The sequence below is a fragment of the Mobula hypostoma genome, chromosome 12 (assembly GCF_963921235.1).
Source record: "Mobula hypostoma chromosome 12, sMobHyp1.1, whole genome shotgun sequence".
Taxonomy (NCBI): domain Eukaryota; kingdom Metazoa; phylum Chordata; class Chondrichthyes; order Myliobatiformes; family Myliobatidae; genus Mobula; species Mobula hypostoma.
In genome coordinates, this window is record NC_086108.1 from 56096541 (window position 1) to 56114828 (window position 18288).

The 18288-nt window shown below is 39.8% G+C and overlaps 1 protein-coding gene across 9 annotated transcripts in view; it reads left to right on the forward strand.

The window, feature by feature from the left end:
• The window catches only part of sgip1a (SH3GL interacting endocytic adaptor 1a), a 265636-nt gene that overhangs the window by 120016 nt on the left and 127332 nt on the right, over positions 1–18288 (forward strand). For all 9 annotated transcript variants that reach the window (XM_063064170.1, XM_063064172.1, XM_063064168.1 and 6 more), the window contains 3 exons: positions 504–560; positions 9279–9336; positions 16577–16755. In XM_063064170.1, the coding sequence (XP_062920240.1) occupies positions 504–560; positions 9279–9336; positions 16577–16755 (294 nt within the window). The remainder of the gene's footprint in view (positions 1–503; positions 561–9278; positions 9337–16576; positions 16756–18288) is intronic.

Genomic DNA, 18288 nt, shown 5'->3' on the forward strand with positions numbered 1-18288 from the left:
CAGAAGATTGTGAATTTGCTAGTTCATTAAAATGGTTTATAGTACGTTGCTTAAAGCAGTTGACTTGGTCATTGTTAGTGTACTAGTATGTATATGCCTATGGTCTATGAATCACAATACTTTTGTCAACAAGCAGTCTGAAACATTTATCATTCACGAAAGAGCAGCATATGCATCGAAGCCAAGAAATAAAAAGGCAGACTGAAGATTTTATTTTGATAAGCTAATGCATGCCAACTTGCTCCAAAGACATAAACTGATCCCATCTCCATAAAGGACAATGTCTTACACCACTGGATGATAGAACACTTGCTTGCTTGGGGCACTCTTCCAATGATCATTAAATAAGTTGTGGTTATTTATATATGTATATAAAATGCTGTGTAGGAAGACTGTATCATCACTGTAAGTGTACAGATTTGCCACTCTTGCCCATTTTAATAGTTTAGGTTTTGGAGCATAGAAAACACCAATAACATCCTTTTATTTCTAATCTTCAACAGAAGAAGACTAATGGTGCTCCAAATGGATTTTATGCAGAAATCGACTGGGAGCGATATGTAAGTGTAAATATTCTTCTATTTTAAGTACAGAATACTTTTGTTGAATACCTTATTTTACTTGAAGTTTTTCAGTAATCTTTTCACAAGAATCTCATTGTTAAGGAAATACTGGCAAGTATTAATTTTTAACAACATTTAGACAAGCTTCGTTTTATCAGAAATGAGCTACTGTAACAATTACCATAATCCTACAGGATCAGATGGCACCACTGTAAACTTGCAAAACTTTTTGCGTACTGAGTGGCTGGGAGGTAGGGAGGAGGTGCAGAGGAGCACGATGTAATCCCACAGCCAGGCTTACTGCAACTTGAGGCATACTAAGATATTTATTTATTATGAAGCTGATTATTGTGTTTCCTTAGATTTCCAGCCAATAGATAATATTTACATGTAATTGGTTACATTAGAACTTGATTAACTATTGTATTAGTGGATATGGGCAGAAGTATCAACTGAGGCTCAATTAATTAAATCAGTGGTTATTCCATATCATGCATGATATCAAAGCAATTTCATCTATTATTTTAATAGGGTACACATACCAATATACTAAACGCAAACGCTTTGAAAGAACCCTCTAGAAGTGCACATACATCTCATTATCTGTGTTACACTCACTCATCAATTTTATTACCTCATCAAAAAAATATTAAGTTGTTTTTTTAAAAGCGTACTTAAACCCATGCTTACTTGCTCTAATTCAGCCATTTTACCCCAGGTGACTATTGACCCTGTCCTGGATCAATGCTTCTAAATATTTCCCAACATTGTGTTTAACTGCTTTGCCTACAGTTGCTAGACTTATCTTTTCTCCCTTTTTTGAATATTAGCTACTATCCAATTCTCTGCACCCCTCTCCCTATCTCCCAAGCTCTGAGGATACAAAACATAGTGAAAGTTTACAGTTAGTGCCACCTCAAGTTCCTCTCCAAAGTCCCTAAATTCTATCCAGTGCTGATGGCCGATTGACTTTATTGCTTCAGTAATGATCACGACTTGCTGCTCAATCAAAAAGCCTGATCACTTCATCCCATTCCAGTGTATGATAGATATCAGCTTGGACTTGTAAAAGGCTTCCAAGAAAATGCCACAATAAACTTGTTTACAAAATTAAAGTTATGGACAGGGACATCATTAAGGCCTGTACTAACTAGAATTCAGAACAATTCATTGAAACCTATCGAATGGTGAAAGGCCTTGAAAGAGTGGATGTGGAGAGGATGTTTTCTATGGTAGGACAGTCTAAGACCTGAGGACACAGCCTCAGAATAGAGGGGTGTCCTTTTAGAATGGAGATGAGAAGGAAGTTCTTTAGACAGAGAGTGGTGAATCTATGGAATTGTTTGCCACAGGCAGCTGAGGAAGCCAAGTCTTTATGTATATTAAAAGGTAGAAGTTGATAGATTCTTGATTGGTCAGGGCATGAATGGATATGGGAAGAAGGCAGGAGATTGGGGCTGAGAGGAAAATTGGATCAGCCATGATGAAATGGCGGAGCAGTCTCAAAGGGCCCAATGGCTTAATTCTGCTCCTGTATCTTATGGTTTTATAATAAATATGATTAGTTAAGAGGCTAAAAGCAATTTAACATGATGGAAACACGAGGAAATCTGCAGATTGTGGAATTTCAAGCAACACACAAAAACGTTGCTGATGAACGCAGCAGGTCAGACAGCATCTCTAGGAAAAGGTACAGTCAACGTTTCGGGCCGAGACCCTTCGTCAGGATATCATTCGTCCTGACGAAGGGTCTCAGCCCGAAATGTCGACTGTACCTCTTCCTAGAGATGCTGCCTGACCTGCCACGTTCACCAGCAACTTTTTTGTGTATTGCTTAACGTGATGGATTTGTTTTTCTAGATTGAAAATGTGACTCAAACAATTAAATTACAAACACAGATTCCACAGTTACAGCTTTAAATTAATAAAACAATGCTTTTAAAGGTGTCGCTGGAATAGAGAGAACAGGGATTTGCATCTGTAAATTTCTGAAGTTGTCAGGACAAGTTACAAAGGCTGTTCAAGAAAATAAAAGTGATTAGAATTTTATTAATAGAATACAAAACTCTGCTTAGGTCTCAGTGCCATCCAAAAGAGTATTTAGATCAGGACAACACATTACCTTGATGCAGGAGAGGTTTATTGAGGACAACACCAGGGAAGAAGAACTGCAGTTGGATGGATAGCAGAATACTGAGGTTGTTCTCAGAGCAGGAATGGTTGGAAGAGGCTTTGTACCATTTGATGAAATAAGAAAAAGCCACTTCAATAGCACAATGATTGGTAATCAACAATCTTAAAGTTAAGCAGATTATCAAGAGAACCAGAGATAAAGTTAGAAGAATTGCTGTGATCTGAAATGCTGGCCTTTCTGAAAGTGCTTCTAGTCTGGCAGATTGGTGAAAAGAATTTTAATTACAACTTTCAAAAAGAATTTAATAATATTTAAACATAATTTTTATGGGATCATAAGGAAAGAACAAAGTAGAACTAATTGTGTGGCTCTTCCAAAGAGCTATGCAGAGTGCATCAAATATTTTTTTTCTGTAATGTAACGTTCTATGACATGATAATTTCTATTCCATTGAGTTTAATTTTTCTCTTTCATCTGTACCACTCAAAACTAAATTAAACATTTCAAACCAACTCCAATCAACAGGATATTGAGAAATTGAAATGATAATATAAATGGGATGAACTACATTTCAGGGAATTGGATCCATTTCTTATAGAACATAGAACAGTTCAGCACAGTGCAGGCCCTTTGGGTCGTAAAGTGCCGATTTTTTAACCTACAGCATTTGAAGTTGAAGGAGGTGGATTTCAGTGTCACTCATTTATATCTACAACATAGATAAAGTAAGCAATTAATTTCTACCTCAATATGTCTCACCCAGAAGTTTCTATGAATATCATTGGCCACAATTTCTCTGAAACCTGTGAATGGGTTTGCAATGACATGCTTCCAGTTAACATTTCTCATTGTGCAGTTGGTCATTTTACATTCATACTTGTGCTAAGGTGCTGGATTCAGTTCAAAGTGTTAATAGTCATTACCTATGTACAATATATCCACTTGCAACTAAATTAAGTTATTACTATTTAAGAATCATGCTTCCTTGCTTAAAGGTTAAAACCTGGCAACATACTGAAACAAACCAAACCAAAAGCACTATGTAAATATTATACTTTCAACTAATCTGATTAACTATCTCATTACCAAAAACACTGTAAAGAGTGGGAAAGAGCTTGTTCATATCAGCATTTCTTGAAAAGAACAACTTTTATGGTGCAGTGTGGGACGTCAAATAAGAATTCAGAATAAATTTCCTGTAAATTGAGTGAAGGGGATGGATTGATTGAGGATGGGGACATAGGGATGATGTCACCATGTACGGGAAAGCAAAGATATAAAGAGTGCATTTAAATTATTAAACTGGTAGAGCCAGTGCATTTCAGAGAGACAGCCAAATATTTAAGAATAATTGTATGCAAAGGCATGTCTCCAACTTATCTGTCCCATTTAAGGTTTTCACATTTATAGATTCCAAAATGTGCATAGAAACATAGAAAACCTACAGCACGATACAGGCCCTTCGGCCCACAAAGCTGTGCCTAACATGTCCCTACCTAAAAATTACCTAGGGTTACCCGTAGCCCTCTATTTTTCTGAGCTCCATGTACCTGTCCAGGAGTCTCTTAAAAGACGCTATCATATCCGTCTCCACCACTGTCGCCGGCAGCCCATTCCACACACTCACCACTCTCTGTGTAAAAAACGTAACACTGACATCTCCTCTGCGCCTACGTCCAAGCACCTTAAAACTGTCCGCTCTCGTGCTAAGCATGCAGGAGAGTAAAATTAGTCAGCTGAGGGTATAAACTGCCTATTATGTGCTATAATATTGAATGATTCTAACAGATAGAAACTGAAAAAATAGAGCAATCATATTCTTTTCCTGATGTACAACTGCATACGTAAGCAACAATGCTTATACCAGGAAATTTCTCAGATAAGTGGTAGGTACACATTAAAAGCTCTTGCAGTAGTAGATAGAAAGCTCTGTAATTATCACATGAATTTCATATTTGTGTCCCAAGCTTGATAGAAGGAAAACAAATTTTTCTCTATTTTCTTCATTTCCTTCTGATAGAATAATTCAATATTATTATCATTGAAACCAGCAATTAATACAAATCTGTTATACTGTTTTTCACTGATATAAATCAATTGATCTAATTCTACTCTCCTGCTCAGCCTCCATATCCATTAATGTGATTCTTTCTCAAACAAATATGTAATTACCTTTGAAAAGAGCTTGTAGCCATTAATTTTGATTTTGTAGGTCAATAGTAAAAGGGAATCGTTTTAAAATATGTTGACATGAATAGCTGTCAGCATTCAGGAAGTCAAATCGAATAAGAGAGTTCAAACATGGAGCAATAGAAAAAAATCTGAATCAGGTTTATTACCACTGACATTTTGTAGAATTTGTTGTTTCATGGCAGCAGTGCAATGCAAGATGTAAAAACTACTGTAAGTTAAATAAAAAAATGAATAAAGAAATTCAGTATTTCAGCTGTAAGCCAAAAATACATATTAGTAGAAGGCCTCAAAATCATCATCAAAATAAAATGAGAATCTCCTTCACATTTTTATAATCTGTTCTAAACAAATGAATCAAAATTAAACTGCATTCATTAATGTCATGAGTGATGTTTCAACATGCAGTTCAAAACATGTGTTTAACACAAATAGAGGTTCCCATATTTAGCAGCAGGAAGGAAGTCTCCATCTGTATTAGGGCAATCCGATATTTGCAAGTTAGTTACTGTTGATTTACATTGTTCTGTTAGGGCAAAGATGTAGTGGGGATCTCCAGACTGTGAATCCTGCAGAGAGTGCTGAAGCAGAAGGAAAGGATGTTTGTCTTCAGCAAAAATGTCTGGTTATGATTCCCCTAGGAGTGCAGCATTAGAGAAGGCAGTATTCAAGTCTTTTTTTAAAATAGAACTTTCAGAGACATGGCCAGAATAATTATGAAATAAAATATCAAACCTGACTGAAATAAAAACTGCCGAGAGAAAGCTCAATGCCAAAAGTTTACAATTTATAATACATTGAGTTCTTGGCAACTTATATTAAAAAGTGTTATAAAAATGTAATATCCAGGAAGAAATGGCTTATGGGGTAAGATACAGATTTTTAACACCAGTGCATAGATTTGCCTCCATTACCCACTAATAAAACAAATTTCTCTTTTTCTTTCCATTTTTTTTTCCTGGCAGTGATCTTGCTGCTTCGAATGGAGCTGTGTAGCCTTAATTCTGTTTTGCAGTAGAATTTAGACCTGTTATTTAACAAGGGTAACAGAGAAGTCACCAGATAATTTATACAGGAAAAGTTGTTGTGGTACATTTTTTTTCTTCAGACATTTAAACTAAGGTTATTTCATTTTTCATGTTTAGAAATTATGATGGGATAATTGCATATAAAAAAGATAAGCGGATATGTTAAGCTGACTAATTAAAATGAAATAAGATAAAACTCCCAGCCCAGATGGATTGCAACCACATATTTTAAAAGAATCCAGGAAAGGGGAAAAAGAAGATCATTACTGTACAAATTTAATCAATTGTTTGTAAAAGGTGTTGACCTGGAGGACTGGCTGGCTGTTAACATGGTTAGGAAGGAGGTTAAAACATGTTGAGGTTATTATAAGATCAGCCTGCTTAATGTCTGATGGATTTCCATCTGGTTTAAAGATAGAAAACTGAGAGCGGGAGTAATGGGTAGCAACCACAGTGGAAAACTATAGTTAGTGAGATTCCACAAGACATTTTGCTGGGTCCTCTGCTGTTTATAATCTACAATTTGCAACTTAAACTTTGGAATAAAAGATATATTTTCTAAATTGCAGATAATACTAAATTGTGGGGAAAGAATAGATACCTAGGAAATTGCAAGGAAATACAGAAAAGTGTTCAAAATGTTTCAAGTAATTAGCAATTAATGTTTAACACAGATAAATGCCAGGTAATCCCTTTATTAACTTAGAATATATGAATAGAGGAGCGGAGTTGACAACATTAATGAATGTATTCGATTTAATATATTGGTTCAGCCCTGTTTTGTTCTGTTTGTTTTTTTTTGTTTTTTGGGGAGGGGTTCCTTGTGATTTTTTTTCTTTTTATTTTTTTTCTCTTCGTGATCAATTATAGCTAGAGTTTGGAAGTTTATTACACCTGTATTATTTGTAATTTCTCTTGTATATGTTTATTATCAATAATGTAATTCCAATCTCTTTATATCACTGCTGTTATTATGTTTATGAACTTGAAAACTAATAAAAAGATTTAAAAAGAGAGAAAGATAAAAGCCAGGTAGTACTCTTAGTGGGAGGAATAGAGAAATCACATCAGTTGGAAAGTACAACTCCAGTTGGGTTGGAGAAACAAAGGGATTTCTGAGTATAAACCAATCACTGTAAGTTGCACCACAGGTTAACAAGACAATTATAAACTTAGACCAAATCAAAGAATTTATATAAAGAAGGATAGATTTACAAAGTATAGGAGACACAAAACCTGGATTTAACATTGATTAAACCACACTAGGACTACTGTACTGAGTTCTGGTTGGCAAATAATTGAAAGGGTAGAGACACAGGGGAGGTACAGAGAAGATTTACAAGGATATTGCAAAGAATAGGAGGAAATGCATATCAAGAAAGGATGAATAGATGAGCTCTCTTTTCTCAGGAAATGGGGAGCCTCAGGGGTGACAAATCAACATCTTTAAAATTGTGAAAAAAATTGATAGAATGTAGATAGAGAGGGTTTTTGTTCCCTGTTCATGGAATGGTTGTAAGGAGAAGCCATTAATCTAAGGAAGTATCCAGTAGGGAATTCAAAGGAAGTGTCTTGATTGAATGAGTGGTGAGGGTGTGCAGCTGGCTACCACAGGATACTGTTAAGAAGATGTATATAGGGAGAGGCTGGGCCAACACAAAAGGAGAAGAGAACAATCTAAATTGATAGATGGGGCAGCAATTACCTAGTTTAGATTCGTAAACACAAAATAATCCGCAGATGCTGGGGTCAAAGCAACACTCACAACACGCTAGAGGAACTCAGCAGATTGGGCAGCATCTGTGGAAAAGATCAGTCGACATTTCGGGCCGGAACCCTTCGTCAGGACTGCAGAAGGAAGAGGCAGAGGCCCTATAAAGAAGGTGGGGGGAGGGTGGGAAGGAGAAGGCTGGTAGGTTCCCAGTGAAGAACCAGTAAGGGGAAAGATAAAGGGGTGGGGGAAGGGAGGCAGGGAGGTGATAGGCAGGAAAGGTGAAGAAAGGATAGGGGAAAACACAGTGGGTAGTAGAAGGAGGCGGAACCAAGAGGGAGGTGGTAGGCAGCTGGGGGAGGGGGCAGAGTGACATAGGGATAGGGGAAGGGAGGGGGAGGGAATTACCGGAAGTTGGAGAATTCTATGTTCATACCAAGGCAACACCTCATATACCATCTAGGTAGTCTCCAGCCCCTTTGTATGAACATAGAATTCTCCAACTTCCGGTAATTCCCGCCCCCTCCCTTCCCCTATCCCTATGTCACTCTGCCCCCTCCCCCAGCTGCCTACCACCTCCCTCTTGGTTCCGCCTCCTTCTACTACCCACTGTGTTTTCCCCTATCCTTTCTTCACCTTCCCTGCCTATCACCTCCCTTCCCCCACCCCTTTATCTTTCCCCTTACTGGTTTTTCTCCTGGAACCTACCAGCCTTCTCCTTCCCACCCTCCCCCCACCTTCTTTATAGGGCTTCTGCCCCTTCCCCCTGCAGTCCTGACAAAGGGTTCCGGCCCGAAACGTCGACCGATCTTTTCCACGAATGCTGCCTGACCTGCTGAGTTCCTCCAGCGTGTTGTGAGTGTAGCTTAGATTTGTTCTGGTTTTGTCAACTAGATATACCTGTGTAATATTTCACACACTCAGATAGAAAATTCATATTGAAACAAGGCTCATTCTGGAATACAAATCTTCAGCTTAAGTATTATCCTGCCCAGTGATCTTTCCAGTACACTTAGCCATTTCTTAACATCTCATAAACAGTACTGGTAAATTATTTTGTGAATTACAAGTTGTAACTGATAACCTAACTCTACGGCTTGAAATAATTGCAAAAGTTTTGGAAGTGTAGTCTCAATTAGAATTTCAATTAAATTGAACATATTGAGGGGGTGATAGGGCTGGGTAGGGAATCTAGGAATCTTCCCAGTGTGTGACTTACGCTGCTAAGGACACCAGGCATAGCATTATCAGCAAACTCCCTTCACATTACATAACTCACTGACCTGGAAATGCATGAGTCCTTCTTTACCACCATCATTTATCTCCCTCCCGATGCATCGTGGGAGACCGTTCATTTCAAGCAGTACAGCAATCCAAGAAGGCGTCTCATCACACCCTCTCAAGGAAAATTAGTAAAGGGCCTTCTCTGTTGACATCAGCAGCAATGCCCACATCCTGTGAGAGTATCAAGGAAGGGCCTGAGAATCTGCTCTACTGTCCTCTATTTATGAACCAGGCATGGCAGTGTAGCAGCTGCTTTGCTTTCCTATTTTAAATAATGAACAAAATGTGTCCGTGGATGAAGCTGTAGGAAATCACTAACGGTTAAATAGCTTCCTAACTTTTCATTCTGTTACTTGTCTGATTTTCAGAATTCCCCCGAAGTTGATGATGAAGGATACAGTATCAGGCCAGATGACAAATCAGGTTATATCCTTTTGATATCAGTTGGCACAGATGCTGCCTGCTCTAGTGCTTGGTTTATCATTTTCTGTTTTCCATCATAGATTTCCTGTATCCTGTTTTCTTTTCATTTGTTGTCATTGTCAAAAATGCACTGAGGATATTGTAGTTTTGATGAACTGCTATAAGGTGGGTGACATTCCATTACAGGTGTACGATTGGTGAAAGCATTTCCATTTAGGAGATTGTCACCATTTTTCAATGTTCGGCCTTTTAATGAGATGTAGGATTTCAAAATATTAAATGCAGCACCAGTTTTCTTGTAAACATTATTTGAAAACTCCATTAGCACCTTATTAATGTTGGTTATTTTTACACTCCACTTTATTTTTCCCTTCTGACTGGTGATACTGACTCATGCTAGAAGAAAATTTCACAGGCACAATTTCCTATCCAGTAACTCTTACGCACACAAAAGGAACATCTTGGGAAATAGAAACAGAAGTAGATACTGGATGGCACCTTGGGCCTGCTCTTTCATTCGGTAAATTCACGGTTAATCCTGTTCTGTGGGTCACATCCTCTTATTTACTTAACATCCAGATTTAATATTCTCAGCCTTCTTCCTAAAAGTTTTACAAGCTTCTGCATAAAAACATCTGTTTATAATGCAGAGGTCCCTTAATCCTGAGCCCACACCCTCTGCTTTTAGTCTCAACCAGAAGAAATTGCCACTTGCTAATTACCTTGTCAGTCCCTCTATTAATGTGGTGTATTTTGTTCAGATCAGCTGAATTCTAATGGGTAAAGGGCAGTTGTAGTCTGTCTTTCCTTAACGGAAAGACCATGCACTTCTGCAACCAATGTGTGCTGAACTGATTCCACACAAACACTCACTTTTCTAGATACGGAGATCAAAACTGCAGTCACCAATTGCCACGAAGCTGTTGTTCAATCACAGCAAGACATCATTACTTTTCTACTCCAACCACTTTGCCATAAAGACCAACATGTGTTTGCTTTCCAAACATGCGGCTTACATGAATCTGTACACTGAGATTCCTTCGTATATCATTTGCCTGTCCAGCACTTACATTTTCCAGCAAGGGTCTGATTCTTATTGTACATTCTAAAACTGTGATATCCTGAAGTATTGAAGAAATATGAAAATTATTATTTCTCAGCAGAAACTCACATTTGAGATTCATGTTTATTAATCAGAGGTACCATGAGATGTGTATCCCCTGTCTACCACCATTTACTCAATCCTACCACACCGTGGTCCCAGTTGTCTAGCTAAACATGAGTTGCAGCTGCAGATACTTAAAAAGAATGAAGAAAAGTGGTGGCTTATCACAGGCAGCCAAAACTTTCTAAGGGGCTTTTGGAATAGTTTAACGCCAGCAGTAGTCGGCTGAATTAGGTCTGTCTAGAGCTCCCTCATAAAAATCAGGGGAGCAGAGCAGTGAACATGTAGCACTCTTGCAATTCTGCTTTAACTTTAGAATGTACAAAACCACCGCGTATGAGCTGAGTATTCCACAGCATATGGCAAAGTATCTACTGCAAAGCAGTTGCATGCTGTGTGCTCACTGGATCAAATAAGTTTGCTTTTGACCATTGTAGTTGACAAGGTAGGAATTAAGGAGGGAGAATATATTTGTCAGATTACCCCTTTATTATCAGTCACCAGAAGTGGCCTGTCTATTTCTGTTTGTTTACAGTACTCGAATTAGTGTGATTCCTGATCAACGTCCTTATCACTTAATGAGAAAGGAACCTAGAAGTTTAGGATGCCATGGTAAGAAGATTGTGAGAGAAATGAGACTGCCACTTTATTATGATTTGCAGCAAATTCTTCAACCATATTTTCTACACAGTACTGATTACTAACCCCTCCATCTGTTCATGTTAATTGGCATTGTAAATGCTTTACAGATACTGTCCCCACCCCCAATCCCTGTCTTCAAGATACCGCACTTTGTGGCCAAGTTTGAAGATGATATAATGACAGGTGGAAGGACAGGTTGTACTGATAAAACAGGGAGGCTGAGAAAGGACTTGGATAGGTTGAGAGAATGAGCAGATGGAATATAGTGTAGAGAAGTGTTTGGTCATGCACTTTGGTAGAAGGAATAAAGGCATAGACTATTCTCTAAATGGGGAGAGAATTCAGGAATTGGAGGTGTAAAGATTCCTTAAAAGCTAACTTGCAGACTCAGTCAATAGGCAGAATGTAAATGCAATTATAGCATTCATTTAAAGAGGACTAGAACATAAAAGCAAAGATATAAAATCTCAGCATTACAAGGCATTAGTCAGACCACATTTAGAGTATTGCGAACAGCTAAGGACCCGCTAGCACTGCAGAGGGTCCAGAGGAGATTCACGAGAATGATCCCGAAAATGAAAGGGTTAATGCATGAGGACAGTTAATGACATGGCATTTAGGAGATGAGGTTGGGGGGAGGGCAAGATTTCATTGAAGCCTACTGAATATTGAAAGGCAGGGATAGAGTGGGTGTAGAGGATTTTTCTAGTAGTGGGGGAATTTAGGTCTAGAAGCCACATCCTCAGAATAAAAGGACATCCCTTTTGAATAGAGATGAGGAAGGACTTGTTTAGCCAGAGGGTGGTGGATCTATGAAATTCACTGCTACAGATGGCTGCAGAGGCCAAGTCATTGGTTACATTTAAAGTAGAGGTTGAAAGATGTTTTTCAGTAAGGATGCCAAAGATTACGGGGAGAAGGCAGGAGAATGGGGTTAAGAGGGAATAATAAATCAGCCGTGGTCAAATGGAGGAGTACACTTGATGGGCTGAATGCCCTTGTTTTGTTCCTATATCTTATAGCGTTAAACACAAAGGATTCTGCACATGCTGGAAATCCAGAGCAACACACACAAAGTGCTGGAGGAACTCAGCAGGTCAGGCAGCATCTATGGAAATGAATAAACAGTCGACGTTTCAGGCCAAGACCCTTCATCAGGACTGAAAAGGAAAATAGAACATGCCAGAATAAAAGGTTGAGGGAAAGTGAAGGAGGACAAACTAGAGGGTGATAGGTGCAGCCAGGTGGGTGGGGGAGGGGATGAAGTAAGAGGATGGGAGATGATATGTGAAAAAAGCAAAGTGCAGGAGAAGGAGGAAACTGATAGGAGAGAAGAGGAGACTGTGAGAGAAAGGGAAGGAGGAGGGTTTCCAGCAGGAGGTGATAGGCAGGTGAGGAGAAAAGTTAGGAGTCCAGAGTGGGGAATAGAAGAAGAGAGAAGAGGGACGGAAAGGAGAAATTACCAGAAGGAGAAATCAATGTTCATGCCATCAGGTAGGAGGCTACCTCCACCCTGAGAGTGGCCTCTTTGTGGCAGGACAGGAAGCCATGGACCAACATGTTGGAATGAGAATGATGATAGGAATTAAAATGCTTGCTCACCGGGAAGTTCTGCTTTTTGCAGCCTGAGCGAAGATGCTTGACTAAGCAGTCCCCCACCCTACATCAGGTCTCACCAGTGTGAGAGGCTGCATCCAGAGCACTGGATACAGTAGAGGACCCCAAGAGATTTGCAGGCAAAGTGTTACCTCACGGGGAAGGACCCTTTGGAGCCCTGAATAGATGAGGTGAATGGGCAGGTGTAGCATTTCTGTTGCTGGCAAGGACATGTGCCAGGAGGAAGATTAGTGAGGAGGGACGAATGGACAAGGAAATCCTGGAGGGACTGAACACTGTGGAAAATAGGTGTTTGGTGGTAGAATCCCACTGAAGACGGTGGAAGTTGCGGAGAATGAGGTGTTGGATGCAGAAGCTCATGGGGTGGTAGGTGAGGGCAAGAGGAACTCTGTCCCTGTTAAGGCAGCAAGAAAATGGGGTGAACGCAGATGTGCGGGAAATGGAGGCGATGCGGAAAGTTTCAGTAATGGAGGAAGCGAATGCCAGGAGTTTGAAGAAGGAGAACACCTCTGATGTATAGGAAAGGGAAGCTGCATCCTGAGAATAGATGCAGCGGATACGAAGGAACTGAGAAAAGGGAATAGCATTTTTACAGGACACAGGGTGGGAGGGGGTATAGTCAAGATAGCCATGGGAATCGGTAGGCTTATAAAAGATATTGATAGACAAGTTATGTCCAGAGATGGAGACAGGAAGAGAAAGATGTCAGAAATGGATCAATTGAATTTAGGAGCAGGGTGCAATTTGGAGGCAAAGTTGATGAAACTGACAAGCTCAGCTTGGGTGCATGAAGCAGCACCAATGCAGTTATCATGTAGAACAGAAAGATTTGGGGAGCATAACCAGGGAAGCTTGGAACATGGATTTATAGTTTTCTGTTGTTGCCTCCTCTCAGGCAACATTCACCTTCTGCCCTGCCACTCAGATTTCAACATCTTCACAAGAAACCCACTTGTGCTTCTGAACATGATATATGACTACAATATCAATCTGCATTATTTTGCATGGTTGACCAAAACCATTCTGTTCCTGTATCACCTCTCCTTTGTTCAGTTTAGTCCAATAGCCATCAACAGTAATATATCTGCAAGTTACTTAAACCATTTGCATGTTGAGCCTTCAAACTGCCAGACTGAATGACCGTGACGATATTACATTGCTGTAAGGAAGGCACACTACCTTGACTCCACTGTGCAATCAGGTATGAGAATATGAATAAGTTCACAAGGAACAGCATGTCCATGTTTTAACGTACACTACACTTTAATCTTCCCAGTTTTTCCCAGAACATATAAAGTAGCGTACTCTCTACTGAGTAACATTATGCAATGAATCCCTTTAGAATGCATTTGTACTCTCCTTCCTTCTATGACTTATGCATTCCCTTTATGCAGAATCATCATGGATGATAACTAGTTCTACCTAAATCCTTAAGGCCTCTTCTACTCTAACTTCAGATGACTTGATGTTAACCATTCTTTAATAAACTAAAGTCTTCTGCAGCAAAACAGTGGTAGGATTAAAGATATTTACTTTAAATTAAGAGAAGGATGGAATACTCAAACAGAATATCCTTTCTGTTAGTTCCATTCTCCTTGCTATGCTTCAGGTTGAATTGGACTGTTAAAGACTTCAGATCCGACTCAATCCTGAGATGAGCTCTATGTGTAAGCACACACCATGACAAACACTGTTTACTTTCAATCTCATTGTTTCCTCCTCTGCTATAAACATCCCTCCACAGCTGAAAACCTTGTTTGTTCCTTTGACTTCTCCAAATTGTGCTACCTTGCCAGTTTTTAACACCATTCTGTGGAAATTTCAATTCTTACTATATCCTACCACAAATTATATCTCCAATCAAGACTCTCACCTGTCATTCCTGCTGAAAGTAGTTAGGTTTCAATCCCCAAATATTTAAAATTCATGAAACATACATCAAAGTTGCTGGTGAACGCAGCAGGCCAAGCAGCATCTATAGGAAGAGGCGCAGTCGACGTTTCAGGCCGAGACCCTTCGTCAGGACTAACTGAAGGAAGAGTGAGTAAGGGATTTGAAAGCTGGAGGGGGAGGGGGAGATGCAAAATGATAGGAGAAGACAGGAGGGGGAGGGATAGAGCCGAGAGCTGGACAGGTGATAGGCAAAAGGGGATACGAGAGGATCATGGGACAGGAGGCCTAGGGAGAAAGACGGGGGGGGTGGGGTGACCCAGAGGATGGGCAAGAGGTATATTCAGAGGGACAGAGGGAGAAAAAGGAGAGTGAGAGAAAGAATGTGTGCATAAAAATGAGTAACAGCTGGGGTACGAGGGGGAGGTGGGGCCTAGCGGAAGTTAGTTGCTTGAATTTCCAGCATCTGCAGAATTCCTGTTGTTTGCGTTTAAAATTCATGATGTCACTCTCCTACCCTGTCACCATCACCACATCCATTCCTCTCACCGATCCATTGAAGTATTCCTTACTCCACCAAGGTCAGCTGTGTCTTTGTACAAACACACGGGCAGACAAATCAGAAATAGGAATGGACCATTTGGCCTCTAAAGCTGAATAAGAGTGTAATTGATCTGGTTGTAGCTGCTTGCTGGCGTATTGGCAGTATCTTTCATCCCTTTGCTTAGCTAGAATCTGTCTACCTATTCAAAGATTCTGTTTATATTCCTCATTGAGAATGAGAGGTCCAAACTTTACTTCATCCCTATCTCACAAGGGGACCTTTTATTTTTAAACGGTGACCTTTGGTTTTACATTCTCTCATGAGAGGAAGAATCATCTCCACATCCACTGATTCAATTCCCCTCAGGATCTTATAGATCTCAATCAAACCTGCTCTCACACTCTTTTAAACTCCAGATGCATGTCTTATCTGTCCCATCTTTCCTTAGAAAGCACCCTGCTAAACTAAATTATTAATCAAGTAATCTTTATCTAAACTGCTTCCAGGCAATTATTGTCCATCCCTCATGTGCATGTGCCCCATGATTTGAAATGCCTTATCTATATACAGTATTTCCAGCTCCAACTCTGATGTAAGAATACTTATCAATTACTGTTTTGTTATGCCCTCCTGCTTTCTTCTTTGGCTCACACAAAAGCTTTTCCTTACTCACTCAACAGTTTGTTCTGCTTATTAAACGAGGGAGAACAAAATGTATCGTAGAGAAGCAATTGGAACTGGAGAAGGCAAAAGATGCTTGTCCAAGTCCCAGCTTGAGGCATTATGTCTCTTCACCTGATATCACTTCCAAAAGCAGCCTGCTTACTCAGGCTTCTTAACTTATTTGACAGCATTCTGCAGGCTACATATCTTGGCTGAGCCATGCCCAGTCCCAAAATACAATCAGCCTGGTATTCACTGATCGTGGCGGGGAAACAATTAACAGTAGCAGGCAGCAAGAATGGTGGAAAAGCTTCTCAAAATGCAGCACATCCACTTCTTCCTGTCACCTGCTTGGCTTGAGAGGCAGTAGATAATCTCCAGACCCAGGCAGACACAATGCCTAGCCAGCCTTTCACTGTCCATTGAAGTTGGTAAGCTGCCAACCACATTGAGATTTGGACTCCAACATTTTTTTTCTCTGGGCTAAATCTGGGCAGTGTCACCAGTGCAGTCATTAGTTATCTTCCAAGATCTTCTAAAGTGGTCACAGTCATAGTACAGGACCCTGACACAAGTCAAACAACCTGAAGGCATGTAGAAAAGGGACGCAGCATGTGTTATTGAGGAGAGGAAAGCAGCAGGACTGAATTAAAATTCATATTTGACTGTTTAGCTAATCTGTTATGTGTCATTTACAAAAATAATCCTTAATGACATTTCACCAACCAAAGAGAAACACTTTTACTCATCAAGTGAGTCTGAGTCAGAAGAAGACACACGTCGAAAATTTAACATTAAAATTCGGCCCCTCCCAGCTAAGGATGTTACTACATGTATGGCAGCATCAGTGGATGAGCTTAAAGCCTCCGTGGGAAACATTTCTCTCTCTCCTTCTCCAATGGTAAGTACTTCAATTTGTTTCTGTCAGTCAGCCTATTGGGAATCTAAGAATTCATTCTCTGTATATATGTGTTAATTAAGTCCAGGAACAGCATTTTCATTACTGTAATTTGTTTTTGGCCTTTTTTTTGGCCTTTTTTTTGTTTCTATTTTCGTCTTCCAGTATCTGCAGTGTTTCAATATTATTACTGCCAGTTTTCTTGACCAAATCCATTTAAAACAGATTATCTGAGACTGTTGTGCAACAAATGTACCAAGGAATCACTTTAACAGAGCCATGGATTTTTTTTGCAGCTACAAGCTGCCCTCAGATCAGGGCAGAAATTATTTCTGTTGTACTACCTGCATCGTCCTACCACTAGAAATGAATTGGAAGTGTTAAGGATAGGAAAACTATTAATTTCATTCAGTCAGAGTCATACAGTATTGAACCAGGCCCTTCAGCCCAAATGACCCCTGCTGATCAAGAATCCCCATCCAAGCTAGTCCCATTTTCCAGTGTTTGGCCAATCACCTTCGAAGCCTTTCCAATCTGTCTATCTGTCTAATCGTCTTTTAAAAGTTGTTGTTGTATGTGATTCAACCACTTCTTCCTGGCAGCTCATTCCACACAGATGCTACCTTTTGTTTAATCAAAGTTGCCCCTCAAATTCTCATTAAATCTTTCCCCTCTCATCTTAAACCTATGCCCTCTAGTTCTTGATTCCCCAACTCTGGGTAAAAGATTGAGTGCATCCACTCTATTTATGCCCCTCGTGTTTTTGTACGCCTCTATAAGATCACCTCTCAATCTCCTACACTCTAAGGACTAAAGATTTTGTCCATCCAATCCCTCCCTATAACCCAGTCCCTCAAGTACAGGCAACATCCTTGTAAATCTTCCCTGCAAACATTCCAGTTTAATAAAATCTTTCCTTTAGCAGGCGACCAACCTGAACTCAATAATCCAAGTGTGGCTTCAGCAACATCCTGTACAGCCATATCATCACCTCCCAACTTTCCTACTCATTGCCCTGACAAAACCCCCTTCACCACCCTGTCTACCCATGATTCCACTTTCAGTGAAATATATACTTATACTTCAAGGTCCATTTCTCCACAATACTTCCCAGTGCCCTGCCATTCACTGTGAACCTGGATTTGACTTTCCAAGATGCAGAACTTTGCACTTAGCTAAATTGAACTCCATTTACCATTCCTGAGCCCACTTACTCAGCTGATCAAGATCCCCCTGTAATTATTGATAATGCCCCTCATTGTCCACTATATCTGGTGATATCTTCATGACCATGCCATATACAGTACATTCCTATCCAAACTGTTGATATAGTTGACAAACAACAATAGGCTCAGCTCTGACCCCAGAGGCACATCTCTTGTCTTGGTCTCCAGTCCAAGAAATAACTTTTCACCATCACACTCTGTCTTCTGCCATCAATTCAATTGTGCATCCAATTAGCCAGCTCTCCTTGGATTCTGTGTGATCCAACCTTCGATACCAGCATACCATGTGGAACTTTATCAAAGGTCTTGC